The 21876-nt window shown below is 40.4% G+C and overlaps 1 protein-coding gene across 10 annotated transcripts in view; it reads left to right on the top strand.

Annotated features, from left to right (window-relative positions):
* Positions 1-21876, top strand: part of NEK1 (NIMA related kinase 1) — a 206392-nt gene that overhangs the window by 58527 nt on the left and 125989 nt on the right. For 9 of the 10 annotated variants that reach the window (XM_057548150.1, XM_057548156.1, XM_057548154.1 and 6 more), the window contains 5 exons: positions 10253-10312; positions 10547-10606; positions 10701-10748; positions 11239-11313; positions 16692-16855. In XM_057548150.1, coding sequence (XP_057404133.1) covers positions 10253-10312; positions 10547-10606; positions 10701-10748; positions 11239-11313; positions 16692-16855 — 407 coding nt within the window. Of the gene's footprint in view, positions 1-10252; positions 10313-10546; positions 10607-10700; positions 10749-11238; positions 11314-16691; positions 16856-16934; positions 17067-21876 lie in introns of all 10 variants that reach the window. The other variant, XM_057548158.1, reaches the window with a different exon arrangement.

The raw sequence follows: 21876 nt of genomic DNA, 5'->3' as shown, positions 1-21876 counted from the left end.
CACAAGACACCCGGCGCCCGCGGCGTGCCCTCATCCGTAGTCTCTCAGCTCCCGAAGGCTCTGGTCCTCCCGCGATCCCACCCCTGAACCCGTGGAAACGGAGCCTCGGGTAGCACGTCACCAGCAAAATCCCGTGTTCTGACCTTGTCAAGAGCGTCTTCACCTCTTTTGCTCTAAAACCTGGCTTGTCCCTGAACACACTGTCATGCGTCTCTCTTGGGGACCGTTTTCCCTCTGGTCCCTCAGTCCTGCCAGGCCTAGAGGTGGGACGATGGAGGTGTGTCCCTCGCTTGTCATGGCCAGACTCTCCCCTGCTCCCTAAGCCGCTCCGCCAGGCTTCGTGTCAGCTGCTACGCCTCCGTGTGAGGGTCACCTTAGACACTTCCCCACGCTGTCGTGATTCTTGGTGACTTCCGTATCTGAGAAGATGACCCTTGCGGTAGTGCACGGCCTTGTTTTCTTGAAGGTTCTCTCTCATCAGTGATCGTGTCTCCTGCCTCACCTAGGAACTCTCCCCTGTAGGCATGCCATCACATTTGTCATCAATAATAGCATCTATGTCGTAGTCTCAGTTACAAGTACCCCACTCTCTGACCACTACTTCCTGTGCTTTCAGCTCATTCCCTGCGGACTCTGCCACCAAAACTTCTTTGTTCTGTTTGGATCCGTGGATCTTAACTAGTTCTTTCATTGTCCATCCCGTCTTCATTTTTATTTTCTTTCTCCGGCTTTAATTTCATGTTCTCTCGTTGTAATAGTTTCCAGAACCTCGACTGTCTTGCCCCAGTGGAATGTGGTGGGGAAAACAGGCAGCTGTTCTAACTGGTCTCGCTTTAAATTTAAACCCCCAGCGTCAGGCAAGCACTGTCGCCCCCACCCTATTACGTTTCCACAGTCCAGTTACCCTTGCACTTTCTAAGATGGTTATCTCCTCCGTTCTCCTTGTTCTTCCCCTCAGGATAATGACCTTGCTTCCTATTTCACTGAGAAAGCAGAAGCAAGTGGAAGGAAACTGCCCACACTCAGCAGCACTGCTGCCAGGCAGTCCTACGTGTTTGTAAATATCCTGCCTTTCTTCCTGTTAACTTTGATGGTCTGTTTGTGTTTTGATCCCGAGCCGACCTAGCTGTTTGTGGACCGTCTGTTGTTAGCATTTCTGCCTACTAAAGGACTTCACCCTCTCTTCTGTATCATATCTTTCCTCTCTCCTGAATCATTCCTGTTAGCAAACAAACATGTTGTATCTTCAGTCTTCTTAACAAAATCCTCCCTCCCATGTCTCCCTGGATCCAGCCCTTGCCCTGTATCTCTGCTCCTTTAACAGCAGAACTTCCCCCAGCCTTGTCTGTACATCTTCGCTTCCTTGCTTCCCCTTTCCTCTTGCTTTGTCACAGCTGTCAGGAGCAGCTCCTGGCGAGGACCTCAGGGAGCCCAGTTGGGTACGTCCAGGGGTCAGGTGTCTTCTTCCTCTGCCTCGGTTTTGGACTCCCTTGGTTACCTGCTCTTTTTAAACTTTTTATTCGCTTGAGTCCAAATATCACACTCTGCTGACCGTCCTCCTCCCTGCCTGCCTGCTCTTCTTCCCCCTGCGCAAGTTCCTCCTGCTGTCGCTGACCCCTGATGCTCAGGTGCTTCAGGACGCCGGCCGGGGCCACCTCCTTCCTGGACTGTCCTCGCTCTCTGGCAGCACCTGTAAACCGACACGTCTGCATCTCGAGCCTGGACTCCTTTCCTGAACTCCAGACCCGTGCTGTCCTCGCATTTCTAACTGGGTGTCTGATGGGCATCCCAGCATGCGGGTGTGTAGGTCTGAACGCCAGGTCCCATGCCGTCCCCAGGCTCATCGTTCTTGTCTTGCCTCACGCTCCTGAAGTCCGCTGACGCCCCGTCACCGTCACATCCTGTCCACCGCCTGCAGAATCTGTCCTGTTCGCAGTCTGACTGCTGCTCACCACTCTGTCAAACGCTGGTCCAGGCCACCCCGTCCTCCCCGGCCTGGCCTCACTGCGCTCAGCCCGGCGTCCGGCGTCCGTCCGCACACGGCAGCCTCAGTGCTGCTCTGACGGTGAAGGGTGGTCCTTGCCCTTTCTTGCTCAAGAGGTGCCACAGCCTTTCCTCCCGCTCAGAGCAGGTGCCCTTGTTACCTCCGCAAGTCTCATCTCTGCTCCCTCCTTGCTAGTCTCCGTCCAGCAGCGCTCGTGAAACCTTGCTGTCCTCGGACATGCCGAGCACTCACCTGCAGAAGAGCACTTGCACTCGCTCCTCTCTTCTCCTGGAGGACTGTCTCTCTCTTGCATAGTTTTCTTCCTTCCTTCCTTCCGGGCTGTGCTCGCAACTCTGTGGATAGAAGCGCCACCCACCCTTCTGGCCCACCCCCACAGCTCCGTCTGCTTTTTCCTCCGCTGTTTCTCTTGCACGTGCTTGTTTCCAGCCTCCTCCGTGGAGGTGTGACTCTGTGAGAGCAGGGGTGATGTTGTTCACTGGTGCCTGAACCCGTGGGGCCCCCAGTAAACACTGACTGGATAAGTGAGTGAGGAGTGGATTAGAGAGCACTTAGAGTTTGTCAAGTCACTCAAGTGTTAATTCTTTAAAAGAATGAATAACACCCAAAAGTTGTTAGTAAAACTCTGTGCAGAAGCCATTTTGTTACCATTCTTAGCAAATTGATAACTATTAGAAAAACAAAACCAAGAGAGAAAAAATGATAATGACCAACTCCTGAGCACACTAGGATGTGTCTGTACTCCGTAAGGTCACAGGAGGAAAAAAATAGACTCAATAGCTATTTTCTTTAGTTAGAAAGACAAGTAGTTTGCTAAGATTATTATCGATAGTTGTACTGAAGAGACTAAAAATTAATATGATCCCTTTAACTTTCTCTTGTAACCCAAATACATACTTGGGTGGACTTGTAGAAGGTCACTTGTCTTAGCTCTGGGCCAAGTGTTCACCTGACCAAGTGGAGAGATCAGAGCGCTTGGTGAGGCTGGACTGAAGATGTAGCAGGTGGTCCTCACCCTTGGGCGGGATCATAGCCAAGTGTTTATTCTTTCACATGGCTGGTCAAATCAAACAGTATGTTGGTGTTCTTAATGTTTCCCTCATTTTCAGTTAGCATTTATTCAGTATGCAAGAGCAGCATGCTGTGGTATTTTCAGATTCCAGTTAATAATGTCCTGAATAGCAGATATCATCCCATCAAATAGTCAGTGACAGGTACATGATTCAGGCGATAGTTATAAGAGTTTTGGAGTTCAGGCAAGGTTGTTGCCCTAAAGTTTTTAGGCATTTGGCATGATTTTCTAGACCAGACCAATGAGAACTAAATAATAATTAGCACATGAAATAATCATACAGCTTATTTAAACAACATTTCACGACAGATTTCTTCACATGACAGTGTGAATGTACTTAATGCCACATAACTGTACACTAAAAAATGGTTAAAATGGTAAATTTTTTTTAGTTGAAGTATAGTTGAGCTATCATATTGTGTTAGTTTCAGGTGTACAGCATAGTGATTCAGTTTATTGGGGGGGGAAGATTATATTCCATTATAGGTCATTACAAGATATTGGGTATTAATTTCCTGTGCTATACAGTAAATCCGTAGTGCTTATCTGTTTTATGTATAGTAGTTTTTATTTGTTAATCCTGTACTCCTAATTTGTCCCTCTCCCTTTTGGTAACCATGAGTTTGTTTTCTGTGTCTGTGAGTCTATTTCTGTTTTACATATACATTCATTTGTATTATATTTTAGATTCCACATATAAGTAATATCCTATAGTATTTGTCTTTGTCTGACTTATTTCACTTAGCATAATAATCTCTAGGTCCATCCATGTTGCTGCAAATGACAAATTTCGTTCTTTTTTATGGCTGAGTAGTATTCCATTGTATATATGTACCACATCTTCTTAAGCCAGTCGTCTGTTGATGGGCACTTGGATTGTTTCCATGTCTTGGCTATTGTGAATAGTGCTGCAGTGAACATTGGGGTGCATGTTTCTTTTCGAATTAGAATTTCTGGTTTTTCTGTATATATACCCAGGAGTGGGGTTGCTGGATCATATGGTAGCTCTATTTTTAGTTTTTTAAGGAACTTCCATACTGTTTTCTAAAATGGTAAATTTTATATGTGTTTTACCACGATGAAAACAAATTAGAAAAAATTTGAGGTAAATAAAAACTAAATAAAAATAAAAGAAACGACACATGCGTGAAGTTTTTCAAACCTAACAATGAAAAGAATTAAAGGAAAAAAACTAAATGTCTAAATTATTTTAAATGTGATTTTTTTAAATAAGTTTTTTTTTTTGGTTTTTATATGACTCATATATTTTTTTAAAGACGTATTTTGTCCCCAGAAAATCTGAAGCATCTTTTAGATTCAAATTCGTAATGCCTCTTGGAATTTTAAGTTTAACTTTCTATCAAGCTTGAAAAGGAGAAGTTTATAAGGAAAACCATAACCCCTTACTGATAGTGCCTGTCTCTTTTTTAAAAAAATTTTTTGGCTGCACTGGGTCTTAGTTGCTGCGTGGGCTTTCTCTAGTTGCGGGGAGCAGGGGCTACTCTTGGTTGCAGTGCGCGGGCTTCTCATTGCGGTGGCTTCTCTTGTTGTGGAGCATGGGCTCTAGGCGCATGGGCTTCAGTAGTTGTGGTGCACGGGCTCAGTAGTTGTGGCTCACAGGCTCTAGAGCACAGGCTCAGTAGTTGTGGTACATGGGCTCAGTAGTTGTGGCTCACGGGCTCTAGAGTGCAGGCTCAGTAGTTGTGGCGCATGGGCTTAGTTGCTCCGCAGCATGTGAGATCTTCCCAGACCAGGGATTGAACTCGTATCCCCTGCATTGGCAGGCGGATTCTTAACCACTGCACCACCAGGAAAGTCCCGTCTGTCTCTTTTTAACTGCAGAAAATTAAGCTAATACACATTAACTTTTTATTACTCAGCATATCATAAAAATATCTGCATGTCATAAAAACCTTCTTTGCTCCAGTTCCTATTAATAATCACAGCTGTTCTCTAAAAGGCTTCAGTTAAAACAAAAGAGTGGTTATGAAGCCACCAGAGGGAGCTCTGTGAATATGTTTCAGTATTTCGGTTCTGACTTTAGCAAAGAAACAAAACAACACTTTTCTTTTAGTATGGATGTTTTATGTTACCATATTTTTCTCTTCTGTGTAGAAATAGTGTTCTGAAAATACTTGTGTGATCTCAGAGGAACAGCTTGGCATTTTTATTTCACAAATATTTGAGTATCTTATATGTGAGGCAATCTGGAGGACCAAAACATGAATATAACTCTTGCTTTCATGTGACTTACCCAAGAGTACGTAGGTGTCTTAGTTAAACATTCTCTTGTTGCACACGGTTGTGTAATCTGGTTTAAAGCTGGTCATGTATAGTGAGATGCTGTATCACTCACGTTAATATTTTTAAGTTGTTGGGTGTCGTGGTTCACAAATGTGGAGACCAGTGCTAGACCTGCTACATAAGGGTTCACCTGTGGAACTTGTCAAAATGTAGAACGCAAGGCTCTGTGTCCAGAAATTATAATTCAGCAGCTCTTGGGGATATGTGTTTTTTGAAAATAGCTTTATCAAGATATAACTCACATACTGTACAACTCATCCCTTTAAAGTTTGGATTTAAATGGTTTCTAATGAATTTGCAAGAGTTGTGCAACCATCCCCACAATCGACTTTAGAACATTTTCATTGCCTCCCCACAAAATCCTTTTCCCATTAGCATTCACTCCCCGTTCTTCCCCAACCCTTAGCTCTGGGCAGCTGCTAATCTTCTTTTGTCTCTGTATAGATTTGCTTGTGCTGGACGTTTCATGTAAATGGAGTCATACAGTACGTGGTCTTTTGTGACTGGCTTCTTTTGCTTAGTATAGTGTTTTCAAGGTTGTAGCATGTATCCATGTTGTAGCATGTATCAGTACTTCATTCCTGTTTATTGGCAAGTAATACTCTTTTGTATGGAAGGAATATGTATTTTTACAAAGCTCCTGGTTAGCATTCCCCACTAGTTTAAATTCTATATATATATATATAAAAAACATACTTTGAAATGTTAACTTTGTGATTGTAATGCGATAAAAAACATTATATACAAATGTTTTTTCCTTGTACTTCAGTAATAGTGCCCCCAGAACGCTCTCTTGACTATTTTAAAAGAGGGGGTTGCTATCTATTAGTGGTGGCCAAACCATTTAGTGGGTGAAGAGCAGGGACTTTTTTTTTAAGTAATAGAATGGAAAGTAACAGACTCAGCTACACATAGTAAAAGTATTTAATGGAACTTGGGGGGGGGGGTGTGTATCTTAATTGGGCCTGGATGTGAAATATATTTCTTAGTGTGGGTTGCTTTTACAAAAAGTTTGAAAGCTACTGTTCTTTAAATATTTCAGTATTACTGTCATCTCATTAACCCTAGTATCTTTCCTGGAGTGAGGTGGTGAGATACATGGTTCAGCTTAAGTGAAAGTTGAATTGAAATAACTAGCCAGCGTTAGGTTAGGAGTTAGGATCTAGTAATACAGTGAGGAGGAGATGGGATGGTTCCGGGAACCTACTGCTTGGGTCATTTTGTCAGGGAGTGAACTTGCTATTTAGTTAGTCATGGTGTGAGGTTTTGCTTTGTTTTTTTTGGGGGGGGGGCTGCACCACGCGGCTTGCAAGATGTTAGTTCCCCGACCAGGGATCGAACCCATGCCCCCTGCAGTGGAAGTGCCGAGTCTTAACCACTGGACTGCCAGAGAAGTCCCTGGTACGAGACTTAATACCACTTATCACATTGATGATGTAGCTTTGAGTTAAAACATGCTGTATCAATAAAATGGATTTGGTTTATGATGGTCATTTAATTAAAATGCCAAAACACAGTATAAGAGAATCATTATTCTCATTTTAACAGTTTATCAACCCATTTGATGATGTTACATATTCTAAATATTATCATTTTATTGTGCTCAAATTAAATAATGTATTCATTAAAATAAGTTAGTTGCATTTCCTAAGGAAGAAATTATGTTTAAATTATGTATCATGTTGCTTTCTAAAGTAAGCAGAAACTTTAAATATCTTTTTGAATTTTTTTTTTTAGTGAAAGGAAACTTTTGGTGCCTTTCTAGTTCTTTTTTATGTGTTGTGAGCTATATAATATCTTAACAGTAGTATATTTCTGGAATTAATTATATTAATTTCATATTGATTGTGGGTCATATTTATTTTGTAATATTCTGAATTTGCATTTAGAATTTTAGTGCTTATCCGTTATGGTCATTTTACAAAATTTAGGAAGTTGAAGCAATAAGTGGTATATGAGAGTAATTTCATAACATTGACTTTTGCCAAAATACAGCTGCTATTGAAATGGAATTGTTAGTGGAGATACTTTAATGATATAATCAAATGCTGAATTATTTTAATAATAATGTAAATGACCACTGAAATAATTTTTTTTAAAGTAGCATTTGCTTTCCTTTGAGTTGAAACCCAACATAGGTAAATAATTTTGTACAGTGTTTCTTTTTATATTCATTTTTTCCTAAGGTAGCTGACAAATTTAAAATTGGTTCATGATAAATAACTAGAGTTTCCTGTAAATACTTTTAATCTTTTTTGGTATATAGAATTGTATTTTGAACGGTTTGAAAAACTGATCATACAGTAGGCTTAACATTGCTCACAAAATTAAGTAGCTAGCCCAGGATAAAAAAAGAAAGAAATCCATGGGTCAGTTATACTTACGAGCACACATGCAGAAATCCTAAAAGAAGTTTTTCAAAAACTCAAATCATTTATCAAAAGAATGATTTAAGAATTATTAAATAGGATACATTTCGGGATGCAAGGATGGTTCAACAGTAGGAAACTGGTTAATTTCACTTCATTAGTAAGTTGAGAAAATCATACATAAATGATCTCAGTAGATACTGAAAGGTCAGTAGAATTTAACACTTTAAAAAAAAAAAAACTTCTTTGGTTGTATACATTAAACATGTACAACTTTTTGTATGTCCATCGTACCTCGATAAAATGGTTTTTAAAAAAGATCCAGTGACCTCCCTGGTGGCGCAGTGGTTAAGAATCCACCTCTCAATGCAAGGGACACGGGTCCCAGCCCTGGTCCAGGAAGATCCCACATGCTGTGGAGCAACTAAGCCCATGCGCCACAACTACTGAGCCTGCACTCTAGAGCCCGTGCACCACAACTACTGAGCCCACATGCCACAACTACTGAAGCCCACGTGCCTAGAGCCCGTGCTCCACAAGAGGAGAAGCCACCTCAAGGAGAAGCCCGTGCACCGCAACGAAGAGTAGCTCCCGCTCGCCACAACTAAAGAAAGCCCGCACGCAGCAACAAAGACCCAACGCAGCCATAAATAAATAAATAAATAAATTTTAAAAATCCAAATTTCTTTCATTCAGGAAATAGACGGGAAAGTTCTTAACATGACACAGTTATATATACTAGAAACCCATGTCAGGCATTATACATAATACTGAAAAATTGGAAGCATTTACATTAAAGTTGGAAGCAAAACAAGGATGTTTGCAATGATTGCTATTTAATGTTATTCCAAAGCCTCGCTAATGTAATTAAAAAGAGAAAGAAATAAGAAACATAAATACTGGGAGAGAAGAGAAAACAGACATTTACAGATGATACAATTCCCTATGTAGAAAATCCTAGTGAAGCAGCACAACACTATTAATGAATTCAGTAAAGTGGCCTGATAGAAGTTCAGCATGCAAAAATGAATAATCAGAAAAGGAAATGGAGAGACATAGTGACAGACTCCCTCAAATACTTTATTTTATTTTTTATTTTTATTTTTTTGAATTTTATTTACTTTATTTATTTTTAAAGGTGTAGGCTTATTTATTTATTTATTTTTGGTTGTGTTGGGTCTTCGTTTCTGTGCGAGGGCTTTCTCTAGTTGTGGCAAGCTGGGGCCACTCTTCATTGCAGCACGCGGGCCTCTCACTGTCGCGGCCTCTCTTGTTGCGGAGCACAGGCTCCAGACGCGCAGGCTCAGTAATTGTGGCTCACGGGCCTAGTTGCTCCGCGGCATGTGGGATCTTCCCAAACCAGGGCTTGAACCCCTGTCCCCTGCATTGGCAGGCAGATTCTCAACCACTGCGCCACCAGGGAAGCCCTTATTTTATTTTTATACAGAAGGTTCTTATTAGTTATCTATTTTATACATTAGTGTATATATGTCAATCCCAATCTCCCAATTCTCAAATACTTTAGAATAGACCTGCTGAGAAAAGTGCAAGGTAACTATGCAAGAAAGGAATCAACATCAATGGAGTATTACTTATCAATGAAGAAAACAAATGCAGATACAAATAACAACATGGACGATTCTGAAAACAATTGAAACGATTCTGAAACAACAATTCTGTTGAGCAACAGAAGTGAGATACAAAGGAATGTATATTGTGTAATTCCATTAATATACAACTCAGAACACAGCAAACTAAACTGTATTGCTTAGGAAGGCACACATAATTGGCAAGGCCATAAAGACAAGCAGGATAGTGATTAGTGAAGTCGGGATGGTGGCCGCCTCGCTGGTGGAGGGCTCCTGCGTGTTGGCAGTATCTGTGCCTTGACCTGGGTGGTAGTTACTGGCTGTTTACTTTATTTTTGCTAACCTCTGTGTATGTCCTTTATCTGCTTTTTTATAGGTGACTTTATTTTTATTTATTTAAACAAATTTTTTTAATTTATTTATTTATTTTATTTATTTATTTTTGGCTGCATTGTGTCTTCATTGTTGTGCATGGGCTTTCTCTGATTGCTGCATGTGGGCTTTCTCTAATCGCTGTGAGCGGGGGCTACTCTTTGTTGCGGTGTGCAGGCTTCTCATTGCGGTGGCTTCTCTTGTTGCGGAGCACAGGCTCTAGGCGCGTTGGCTTCAATAGTTGTGGCACGCGGGCTCAGTAGCTGTGGCTTGCGGGCTCTAGAGCACAGGCTCAGTAGTTGTGGTGCATGGGCTTAGTTTCTCCGCGGGCATGTGGGATCTTCCTGGACCAGGGATCGAACCCATGTCCCCTGCATTGGCAGGCAGATTCTTAACCACTGCACCACCAAGGAAGCCCCAGGGATAGTATATTTTGAAAGACAGTTATGGCAGTATTGGCTTTACATTTTTTCCTGTTTTAAATTTCCATGCATTTGAATTTTTCAAAATCCTTATCTAATTTGTAGTTTTACTTTTTGTCCAGGCCCATCAAAGTCCAGTGAAGAAAGTGAATCCAGGAGAAGAAAGGAGGAAACTGTTTGAGGTATAAAGACATCTGTCTGCTTATTTTAAAGCTTTGTAAAAATAATTATAAAAAAAGAAACAAATCTTATAAAACCTCCAAACCTTTCCTCCTTATTTCTTTCAAATACCTCTAACTTATTTCTGTTTTTTAACCTCCCTGGGCATACATCTACCATTGGTATGCTAGCTTTACTGATGAAACTAGAAGAAGTAGTATTTATTATTGATAAAAAATGTTCTTTTTTTATTTAAGGAACCAGCAAGGAAGAGAAGGCTGGAATTGAATGAAAAAGAAAGGAAACAAAAGGATCAGGTAGTTATTTCGCTCTTACTTTTTTCCCCTGCCAAGTTGGAGAGGATAATAGTTTGAAGAGTTCTAAAAAGTTTGTCTTTAAAACTTGTTACAGATTAGTTTAATGAAGGCTGAACAGATGAAAAGGCAAGAAAAGGAAAGGGTAAGAGGATGGTCTGTTTCCCCGGTATGCTGCACTGCCTCCTACACATGCGCCTTTTTTTTTTTTTCCTGGCTGCGTTGGGTCCCCGTTGCTGCACACAGGTCCTCTCTAGCTGCGGCAAGCAGGGGCCACGCCTCGCCGCAGTGCACTTGCTTCCCATCGCAGTAGCCTATCCCGCTGCGGAGCACGGGCTCTAGGCCTGCAGGCTCAGTAGTTGTGGCTCGCAGGCTCTAGAGTGCAGGATCAGTAGCTGTGGCGCACGGGCTCAGCCGCTCTGCGGCACGCGGGATCCTCCCGGACCAGGGATCAAACCCGCGTCCCCTGCATCGGCAGGAGGACCCCCAACCACTGCGGCACCAGGGAAGTCCCCACCACCCCTTTTTTTTTTAAAGAGATACACTGATTCCATTTTATTTCTAAATGTATTTCATGTACTTTATACTAAATATTTGAAATGGTGTTTTGTTTTTTTGTTTCTTTTCCCCAAAAGTTGGAGAAAATAAATAGGGCCAGGGAACAAGGATGGAGAAACGTGCTGAGTGCTGGTGGAAGCGGTGAAATGAAGGTAGGCCTTTGGTGCCAGTGCACTTACACTACTGCTTTTCCTCCAGTTTCCCCCTGCTCTTGATAAGGTGTACAACTGGCTTTTTGGGGGGATACACTTACTTTTTACTAGAGTTCTTCAGCGTCTGTTATGACTCCTTAGTTTTCCTGCACGTATTTGGTATGTAATTTGTACTGATAACTAATATGTGACACTGTTAAAATTGCATAAAAAGTTTGCTCTGAAGGCTGTGATACACCATTCCTGCCTGAGGCGTCTTTTTAGAATCAAATAGTTTGTCTGCACTCTGCCTAAAGTCCTCCTGTAGCTTCACGCAGACCTGAAGATTCCGTTTTCAGAAGACCCGTACTAAGTGGGCCCTGCCCGTCTCTCCGCGCTCATCCTGGTCCCGCCGCGCAGCGCTGTGCGCTCTAGTCGTGCTGCGCTAAGGACCGTACTGCAGTTTCCCCCTGCGTGTGGCCTGCTGGAGCTACGTCCTGACACTCGTGTTTCTCTTTACCTGAAAGCACCCTCCGTCCCTCCTCACTCTCACTCCTACCTCCAGCCATTTACCTAGGTAACCAGTGACCTAACCAGCCATTTACCTAGGTAGGTTAATTCAGACGTTTCCTTTGGGCAGATCCACACTGTACAACCTTGGGCAAGTTACTTAACTTTTCTGAGCCTTAATTTCTTCATTTAAAAAAAGAAAGAAAGGAAGGAAGGAAGGAGGGAAGGAGGGAAGGAAGGAAATTTCAAGAGCAGTGTCCGAGCTTGGCCTGCAAGGACTCACCTGTTAAGCTCCTTTTCCTTTCCTTGCTCTGCCAGTCTGAATCTTGCGTTTCTTCTTTTGCCCTCATAGCATCCTTTACATGCTGAATTCTAAGGTGGTCCCCAAATTCCTGACTCCAGGGGTCAGGCCTGATGTTATCCCTCCACTGGAGCGTGGGGGAACCTGTGAACAGGGTGTGTCGCAGCCCCTTGGTCAAGCTGTGTTGTATGGCCCTGCTGATGAGGTAGCCACTCCTGTGGTCACGTCACTATTTCATAAGCCTCTCTCATAGCAGCCTGGAAGGGAGAAGGTCAGAGAGACAGCTTCTGCTGGCCTTCGAAAAAGCATGCATTCATGTGGCAGGGAAGCACAGGTGTCCTCTGGGAGCTGATAGTGGTCTCTGACCAACAGCTAGCAAGAATGTAGTGACCTTAGCTGTGACAGCCACAAGGGAGTGAATTCTGCCAGGAACCAGTGAGCTTGGAAGAGGATCCTGAGCCTCAGATGAGGGTGGCAGCCCTGGCTGACACCTTGATTTCTGCCTGGTGAGACCCCGAGCAGAGGACCCTGCTAACCATGCCCAGACTCCTGAGACCACAAATGGGTCTGTCTGAAGCTGCTGAGTTTGTGGTACTTCATGACACAGCAATAAAAAATGAATACGTACTATTATTCCTCTGTATTACCAGTTTTAATTTGTATCATCCAATCAACTGTTACTTAAGGTCTTTAAACTGTGAATTCGCCTGACCATGCTCAGTAAACTTGGTATTTAGGTTCCCAGTAGATATTTAAGTTGAAATGATTACCATTCTTACTTGTTTCTTTTTCCCTGAAAGATATGATTTGAGTAAAAATTTATCCGTTTATGTAGGCATACATGTTCTGCCCTGGCTTTCTTGGTTTGTATTTCAGTGTCTTGAGATGACACATTTTTCGTATCACATATCAATAACCCAGTAGGAGTCACTTTTTCTAATTCTGTATTAATATAGACTTATACAGTTTTTAGTAATACAATTTTATCTTTAAAATTGTACTTTACTATTTTTGTACTGTACTATCCAATTTACTGTGAAATTGAACTTTTAACCTCCTGAGTGATAAGGAATGACTCAGACAGAATTTGGCCCATTCTAAAATAACTAACTCCATATCTTATAGGATTAGATAGTAAAATCTTACCGAAGTGCAGGCCCTCAGATCTTGTCAAGTATTTTATATCAGTCCATGATTAGTGTTGAGAATTTGATTATTTTTTCTTCTCCCTTTGCGTATATCTTCTTTATGCAGTAAAGCACTTTTTTTCCCTATGATGTCTAAAGCCATATTTAATCCTAAAGTCCAGTTTTATCAATGTTTGATTATAGTTTCTCAACAGTGTGAGATACTATGTGCTTAATAGGTTTCTGCTTCGCTTCATAAACTTCTATACTGCTTTCTGTGAGGATTAATAAAACAATTTATTTTCCATGACGTAAAGCAAAGTCTATGTTAGTTTCTGTACTTGTTCCCCATGAGGTTTGAAATATTTAACTTCTTCAGCTGTTTGATTTCTGTACAGTTGATAAGGACCTGGAAGCTCAGTAAAAATGTGAATCAAATTAAGGAGATTCCCCAAAATAAAGATAAAACAAAAACTAAACATTAAGGGAAATATTTCAAAGTTAATATTCTATTATTATATACTTCTAAATACCAAGACATGCACAGTATAAATAACCTACTGTCCTTGATTACTTAGTATCTGCAAAATCTGGGACTTTTTGCTTTATCCATTTTTTCTTTTTTTTTTTGGTTCTTCTGATAGGTATTTTTTTCTTCTTTAAAATTGTAGTTGATTTTCAATGCTTTATCCATTTTTGATGTATCTCTTATGAAAGTGTGTTTTTAGAAAAATTATGAAATGTTCCACATATATAGTTTGATTATATAGATAACCATTATATATGAGTGTATCTGTTGTTTGACAATATATTGGAATGCTACTCAGCATTGAAAAGGAATAGCCTATTAATACATGCAACAACATGGGTCAATCAAAAGCATACTGAGTGAACGAAGCCAGGCACAAGAGTACATATTGTATGAATCCATTTATATGAAATGATAAGAAAAGGCAAATCCAATTTCTGTGACAGAGAGCAGATCAGTGTTTGCTGGAAGGAGGGGGTGTTGGCTGCAAAGGAACATGAGGGACCTTTTGGGGTGATGGATATGCTTTCGATTGTGGTAGTGGTTCCAAGAGTGTCTGTATTTGTCAGAACATCAACCTGCGCTTATAATTGGTGAATAAAGTCATGTTTAAAAGATCCTGTTGCTTCAGTATTCTAGTACAGTGTTATCAGCATTATTTTGAGTATAGGTATCTTCAGAGATATGTACATACATTTGATTTTGCTAAAGAGAAACCTTAGAACACTCAAACTTAAGATGATATTAGTGCCAGACTAAACTCGAGGAACCAGTCTTGTAGGAGGTACGACCACCTTTTACCAGAATTGTGATTCTGATAATCTTGCCCTGAGATGCACATTTTGAAAACATATATAAAAATCACCTTGATGGAGTTTCCTGCCTAATGAGGTATCTTCCCTATTTCTAGCAACTTTAATCTCTTGCTATTCAAGCATCTTGAATCAGTTTTCTATTTTTATCTTGAGCTGATTTTTTTAAAAAACAGGCTTTCTCATAATACTGTACGCAATTCTTGCGTCAAGATGTTAACACAAGTTTTACCTCATTGGGTACACTGAAATGCCTTTTATTTGGTTCTCGTATTTTCCTTAGCCAGACTTCTTGCTCAGGATGTCGTCACCTGGAAGCTCTTCTCCCTTTCCTGGCAGTGTTCTGGCTTCTGCTCTCATCCGCGTTTGAGCGCTGCCCCTCCACTTGAGTCATGTCACTTTGTCTTCCTTTTGGTGCTGCTGGCCTCTGCCTTTGAGGTTCCTATTTCCTCTTTGCAGTGCAGTTCTTGCCCCCAGACCTCTGCAACATTCTACACTTACTCAACTCTCATCCTGACATCTCTGTTTTCTGTGAGTTTTCCATGCGCTTGCGTGCGTGTGTTCTGAGGCTGCGTCCTATGCCTTTGCCTTCATCCTTTGTTATTTCAGCAGAGAACCGACAGCTCCCTTCACCGTTGACTTCTTCTCTGATTGCCTTTCTTTGCTCGCAGGCTTCTTGGCTTCTTGTCTTGGTATCAGTGCAGCAAGCCTTCTAATTAGTTCCTCTACTTTGTTCTCTCTCTTATTCTTGCTTATCATGCGTAATTTGACTTACTGACCTTTTTTTTAACTTTATTTATTTGTTTGTTTATTTTTGGCTGTGTTGGGTCTTCGTTGCTGCACACGGGCTTTCTCTAGTTGTGGTGAGCGGAGGCTACTCTTCGTTGCGGTGCGCAGGCTTCTCATTGCAGTGGCTTTTCTTGTTGCGGAGCACGGGCTCTAGGAGTGCGGGCTTCGGTAGTCGTGGCTCGCGGGCTCTAGAGTGCAGGCTCAGTAGTTGTGGTGCACAGGCCTAGTTGCTCCGTAGCACATGGGATCTTCCTGGACCAGGGCTCGAACCCTTGTCCCCTGCATTGGCAGGCGGATTCTTAACCACTGCGCCACCAGGGAAGTCCCACCGACCTTCTTAGAAACTGTCTTAGTGCACTTTCCTGCTAGAAAATATATGTGTGCTTTCTATTGTTTATTCTATGAACTCACACACCCAGGCTGAGGGCAGTTACCTGTGATGACTTTTTAGGACCAAATATAGCACTCCCTATCTGCCTTCTTTCTAGTTAACTTCTTACGTCTTCCTGCATCCTTTTTCCCCCTACTGCCGACACCTAAACATATACCTCCAATGCTTATTTTTACTTTGTTTTACTTTAATACCATGGTTCATATTTAATCATTTACTCTTTCTCTGTTACATTGCTTTCAAGGCTGGGTTGAATAATATTTTTCTCCAGTGATTTTTTTTTTGGAATTTTTATTTCTCATAATTTTTTTTTTCTATTTTGTAAATTTGCTCAGTATTTACTACTTTAGAGTGTGCCTATTGCCACTCATTTACTACAGGAAATGAAATGTTTTTCAAGCTTTATACTTTGTTTCCCAGTGTGTTTGTCAACTGCTTAAGGATAGGTATGTTGTTTTGCTTCTTTTATTTACACCTAGAGTATGTTTCAGTGGTGTTTATATCATCATTGCTTGTTGAATTGGATTTGGGGTATGTTAAATGCTGTATGTTTTCGTTAGATATAATTTTGAGTGTTACAAAAGCAGTCTCTGTTTTATTTATAAGCTATGCATATTTAAACTTAATAGGATGGGATCACATGAAATGTATACTAGAAACTTGTTTCAAAACTTGTTAATTAAGACCAAGTTTTTTCATAGTTACATAAATTTAGTGACAGTTTATATTTTAGTTTGTTACATTGAATTAAACTTTATTGTTAGTAACAAAGTATACTAGTTTTTGACTGTTAATGGTTATAATATAGTAGGAAAACATGTTAAATTAGGTAATTGCTTTTTAAGAGTCAAGTGCTGAAATTTACTTTTTTCTTTTGAGGGTAGTACAGACCTAAGGTCTTGTGAGACAAGCATGTGAGAACTCTTTATTTGATTCCTAGGCTCCCCTTTTCGGCAGTGGAGGGGCTGTAGCTCCATCACCTTTTTCTTCTCGAGGACAGTATGAGCACTACCACGCCATTTTTGATCAGATGCAGCAACAAAGAGCAGGGGATAATGAAGCTAAGTGGAAGGGAGAAGTACGTGGCCGAAGGCTTCCAGAAAGGTATGGCGTGTTCTGCAGAAGTTGCTTGTGCTTTGCTTTAGAGAAAGTAATGGAAGTCATCGTGCATATTTATTGGCAGAGGAATCCCACCTGGAGCACATCCAGGATTTCCCAAGGGGGCTGCAGGTCATCACCCTTCCTCTGATGCCAATGCTCTTAGAAAAACTTGGAAAAGATTGAAGACCGTGTCTAAACAAGCCAATATAAACAGGTTGGACTGTGATGATCCATAAATTCACCCTTGCATGTAAATTTGTCCTGTCATGTACGGCCTGTACCGGCACCTTCTGGGTGTTTTCTCCATTATACATAGAATACTTTCTGCCTTCTGGATGCAGTCATTTTCTTATGTGCAAATTTGGCCCTTGATTACATGTGGGAAACATGTAGCTCTTCAGCCTAATTTTTGTAGCTTATATATGTTATAGGCTGAACATACTATTTAAAGGAACATGTGATAACTTTGAACCAACATATGGTTGTAATAACTTTATCCACTTGCTTTAAATAAGTCAGAATATATTTAAAATGGAATTACATTCTATGCAGAACTCCAAGACATGCTTTTGGGTCTTCCTTTTCCTCATTACTTAGAACCCCACTTTTCTCTTTGTTGTTTTCTCTTCATGTTCATCTCTGATTGATGGCTCACTGTGATCCTGTTCATTGGGTTTTTTTCTTTTCTTCCATTAATTAATTTAATATGGTTGCAGTCAATAGTTTTAATTTGCATAGTTCCTTTTTTTAAAGTATGCATATGTGTTTTTTTAGATCTTCCCATTTCTTCCATAAAAACGTTCCAGTTAAGGAAGAGCAGATATCATTTTGTGAAAATTTAATTTGTCATTTTACAGAGAATACTTTTGAGTGTGATAAAACTCTTTATGGCTCTCCCAATTATAAAAGATTATTAAAAGGTAGCTGAGCAGAGGTAAATAATTGAGGTGACTATAAATTAACATTATGAATTATGTACAGTAGCCTGAAGTGTTAAGCTAACTGTAAATACTTCCCATTTTTGAGAAAAGAGGGCCACAGACTTCCACATATGCATGTTTTTTATGAAATGGTAAAGAAGATTTTTGCATGGGGTTTTATCCTCTGGTATTATTGACCTTTCTACTATATAATTTGTATGGCTTTTTTTTGTTTAATTTTAATCAGATCTCCTAAAATAAATGTGTATAGTATTAAGAAAATAGGGAAAACTATGTTTTGCTTCTTCACACTGTTCATCTTCCATAAGGTTTCTTGGTTCTTCACAGTTGGAGTGACGAGTACTGGACTAGTTTGGTCCATTTGTATCAGGCTCCCATATAACCTTGAAGTGTTCACATAGATTTACACTTGAGTTTCATATTGTCTTCAATGGCTGTGTATCTCAGTTACTTCTTCCACTAGAACACAGCTTCCATTAAGTCTTTGTTTGAACATCAGATATAGTTTCAATATTTTAATTTTCAGCTTTTAAGTCATTTGTGATTGTGAGATCATTTATCATTTCCTTTCTGCTAACTTTGGGGGGCTTAGTAGTACTCAAACATATAGCATACCTTTTCTTATGTTGCTTTGAACTTATTATTGATGATGGATATTATTTATTGCATACTTATTATATACCAAGTTATATTTACTCATCACAGCATCCCTTTGAATTAGATATCACCCTTTTAATAAGATGAAGAAATTAGGACCTGCAGAGATTTAAAACCTGTGTATGATCAGGCCGCTAGTAAGCGGCGGTGGTAGGATTTAAACTAAGTCCGTCTGAGTGTAGAGTTCAGCTCCTCGAGCACCATTGTAAGGACTTCGCAGCTTCTTGAGATACTACTAGTGAACAGGCAGAACGGTTATTGGTTTAGTTGGTTATAAAATTTTAAAATTTTGGGTATTTTAAAGATTAAACATGATACCAAATACCGAATGAACTTTGATATATATATATTGAATTTATTTTGGTTTTATCTGAGGATGTAGAAAATGGAAGAATTGGTAGCAAACTGGAGATCATCAAGTATCATATAATTTTCAAAAGTCAGATTCTATAAACTAGACTAGTTTTTTTCATGTTCATCCCAGGCAAGATTAAAAGTAGAGCCTGCAAACATCTTAAAAGGAAGCAGTCATCACTGCAATGCAGCATAAATTCACAGAGAATGGATTTTGTCAGATACAGCCTTTATTTCTTCTTAGGGTTGTAGGCTAGATGCTCTAGTTCTCAAACTGTGTGCTGAGGCAACTGGGAGCATCACAGTGCCTTGGGTATTTTACAGTTGTGAGGGAAACGTAACTACATCTGTTGGACAAAGTGTGGACCATACTGTTAAGCAGTTTTGACCTAACTATTTAATGAATGGGACTGCTAGGTATTTCTGTTGGCCTTAGAGGCATTGTGAAAAAGTTACTTAGATACCTAGTAGGGTATATAAACTTCAGCAAGATACTGTTGCCAGGGTGTAGTGTAGACATGGTGAAGAAATATAAGTAAAACTTGTTAGGTGGATTAGTCATTGGTTAAAGAATTATATTCAGAGGATGCTGGTTAATATTTTGATGTCCAAATTAAAAAAGTTTTAGAAGTGTGTCCTCCTGTAACTAATCTCCATTTTTAAAGAGGACATAGAAAAAACATTCAAAGGATACAGTCATATTTCCAGAACACATAAAGTGGAAAGAAATAGTAGATATATTGTATGATTGAGCAGGAAACAAAATAATCTCAGTAGACCATAGCTACAACTAACTTGATTTAGAGAAAACTTAATGGGAATTTGATGTAGTTTTGAGTCTGAAAAATTATCTGACCAAATAAATATACCCTTGGAAAAGGTTTGTAAATAGCATACACTAAAAAGTTGAACTAATGACCTTTCATTGCCTCTTGGATCAAATTGCAGCCCCTGAATGGCCTGCAGGTCTCTTGGAGGCCTGTGTGCTTCCATGGCCTTGTCTTCTGCTCTTCGTTTCCAGAGCTCTGGGAGCGCAGACTTAAAGGACATGGTTTCCTCATGCTTGTTCCAGTGTACCTGCTACTCCCTCGGCCCACATTTCTGCCTGCTTAATTCCTGCTTACTCTTCTGGCCTTGGTTTAGGTTGACAGGCACTTACTAGGTCTATAAAATGAAAAATAAAATAAAATTGGAGACCTGATTGAGGACTTCCAACTTTTAATTTGCCAAGTAAGCTCATTTAAAAAAAGTTTCTCAGCCCTAATTCCATCCTTTGGTAAAAGAATGAACATTTTAATGTGAAAAAAGTAGGGTGACACAATCTTACAATACAGATTATCCTTTGGGATTAAATAAATTTGGATTTGTGAAAATTATATTAGTCATTTCTTTATGTTGTTGACAACTGTTGAAAACTTAGTGATGAGTGACCACCGGCTAGGGGACGTACCCAGGCTGATCACCACGCTCTTCCGAGCCTCAGCTGGCTGTGGTCTGGGCTGCTCTCACATCCCGCCATGGGCCTCCACGTGAGGCTTGAGCTGTGAGCCGGACAGCCCCCTCGGTTGCTGCTCGGATGGCTCCTCGGGGAGCTTCTCGGGCACCCCCATCACTGTCGCCATCGGTACCACTGTGCCTCTACCGCTGTCCTCATCCTAGGGCTTTTATGTGTAACGTCAGTATAACTAGGTTTCACACAACTCTGCCTTGGTCAGCAAGCCATTCTGTCTCGTGAGGGTAGCTTTATAGCTCTTTCTTCTTTCAGTATGTTCGTTTTACAGTTTAATATTAAGAAGTCAAATTTATTTATTTTATTTTCAGATCCTGCTAAGGTATACACTCCAGTAGGTTAAAATAAGGAAAGAAGCAAGTTTAACCGTGTTGACAAATCAGCCAGTTTAAACACATTTGAAGGATTTGCTTCTCCTGCAAACTCCTTGTGAATGAAAAAGAAAAATAATAAAAAGCTTTCAAACTAGTATAATTATAGGGCTTCCCTGGTGGCGCAGTGGTTGAGAGTCTGCCTGCCGATGCAGGGGAAATGGGTTCGAGCCCTGGTCCGGGAAGATCCCACATGCCGCGGAGCAACTAAGCCCATGCGCCACAACTACTGAGCCTGCGCGTCTGGAGCCGTGCTCCGCAACGAGAGGCCGCAACAGTGAGAGGCCCGTGCACCGCGATGAAGAGTGGCCCCCACTTGCCGCAACTGGAGAAAGCCCTCACACAGAAACGAAGACCCAACATAGCCAAAAATTAAAAAAAATTTTTTTAAAAATTTAAAAAAACAAAAACAAAAAACTAGTATAATTATATATTGCTGTAAGAATAAAAATGCCCTTATCTTTTGTAGCTAGTAAGCATTGGTAAGAGAAGAATTCAACTACTGTGTGTGTGATATGCTCCTAACTTCATACTTGCTAATACCCACTGTCTCATATTTACGTATGTATTGTAATCCTTTTCCACTGTCGTAGATCAATAACTTTTCCTACTCCGTCACACTTAAGTGTTGTCTTTTTTTTAACATTTTAAAATTCATTGGTATAAAGTATTCCATACTGAAAGCAACAAATGAACAGGAGTCTGTTTCTCCAACTGTGTGGACACACAAGTGCCATTAACAATGAAGCAAGCTGTATATCGAGCCTGGAGAATTCAATGGGTCTGCCCTCTCAATCAGTACTTTTATTTTAATGTCATTCATATCCAGGAATTACCAATGCACCTTGGTACAAGGACTCATTTGTTTGCAATCTGGTGTGATATGAAATTATTCTAAGACAGCCTATCTTTTAATATTTGGTACACATTTTTTCTTTAATTTTTATTTATTTATTTCAACATCTTTATTGGAGTGTAATTGCTTTACAATGTTGTGTTAGTTTCTGCTGTATAACAAAGTGAATCAGCTATATGTATACATGTATCCTCATATCCCCTCCCTCTTGCATCTCCCTCCCACCCTCCCTATCCCACCCCTCTAGGTGGTCACAAAGCACCGAGCTGATCTCCCTGTGCTATGCGGCTGCTTCCCACTAGCTATCTATTTTACATTTGGTAGTGTATATATGT

The sequence above is a fragment of the Balaenoptera acutorostrata genome, chromosome 6 (genome assembly GCF_949987535.1).
Source record: "Balaenoptera acutorostrata chromosome 6, mBalAcu1.1, whole genome shotgun sequence".
Lineage (NCBI taxonomy): Eukaryota > Metazoa > Chordata > Mammalia > Artiodactyla > Balaenopteridae > Balaenoptera > Balaenoptera acutorostrata.
This window is presented reverse-complemented; position numbering and strand designations above follow the sequence as displayed.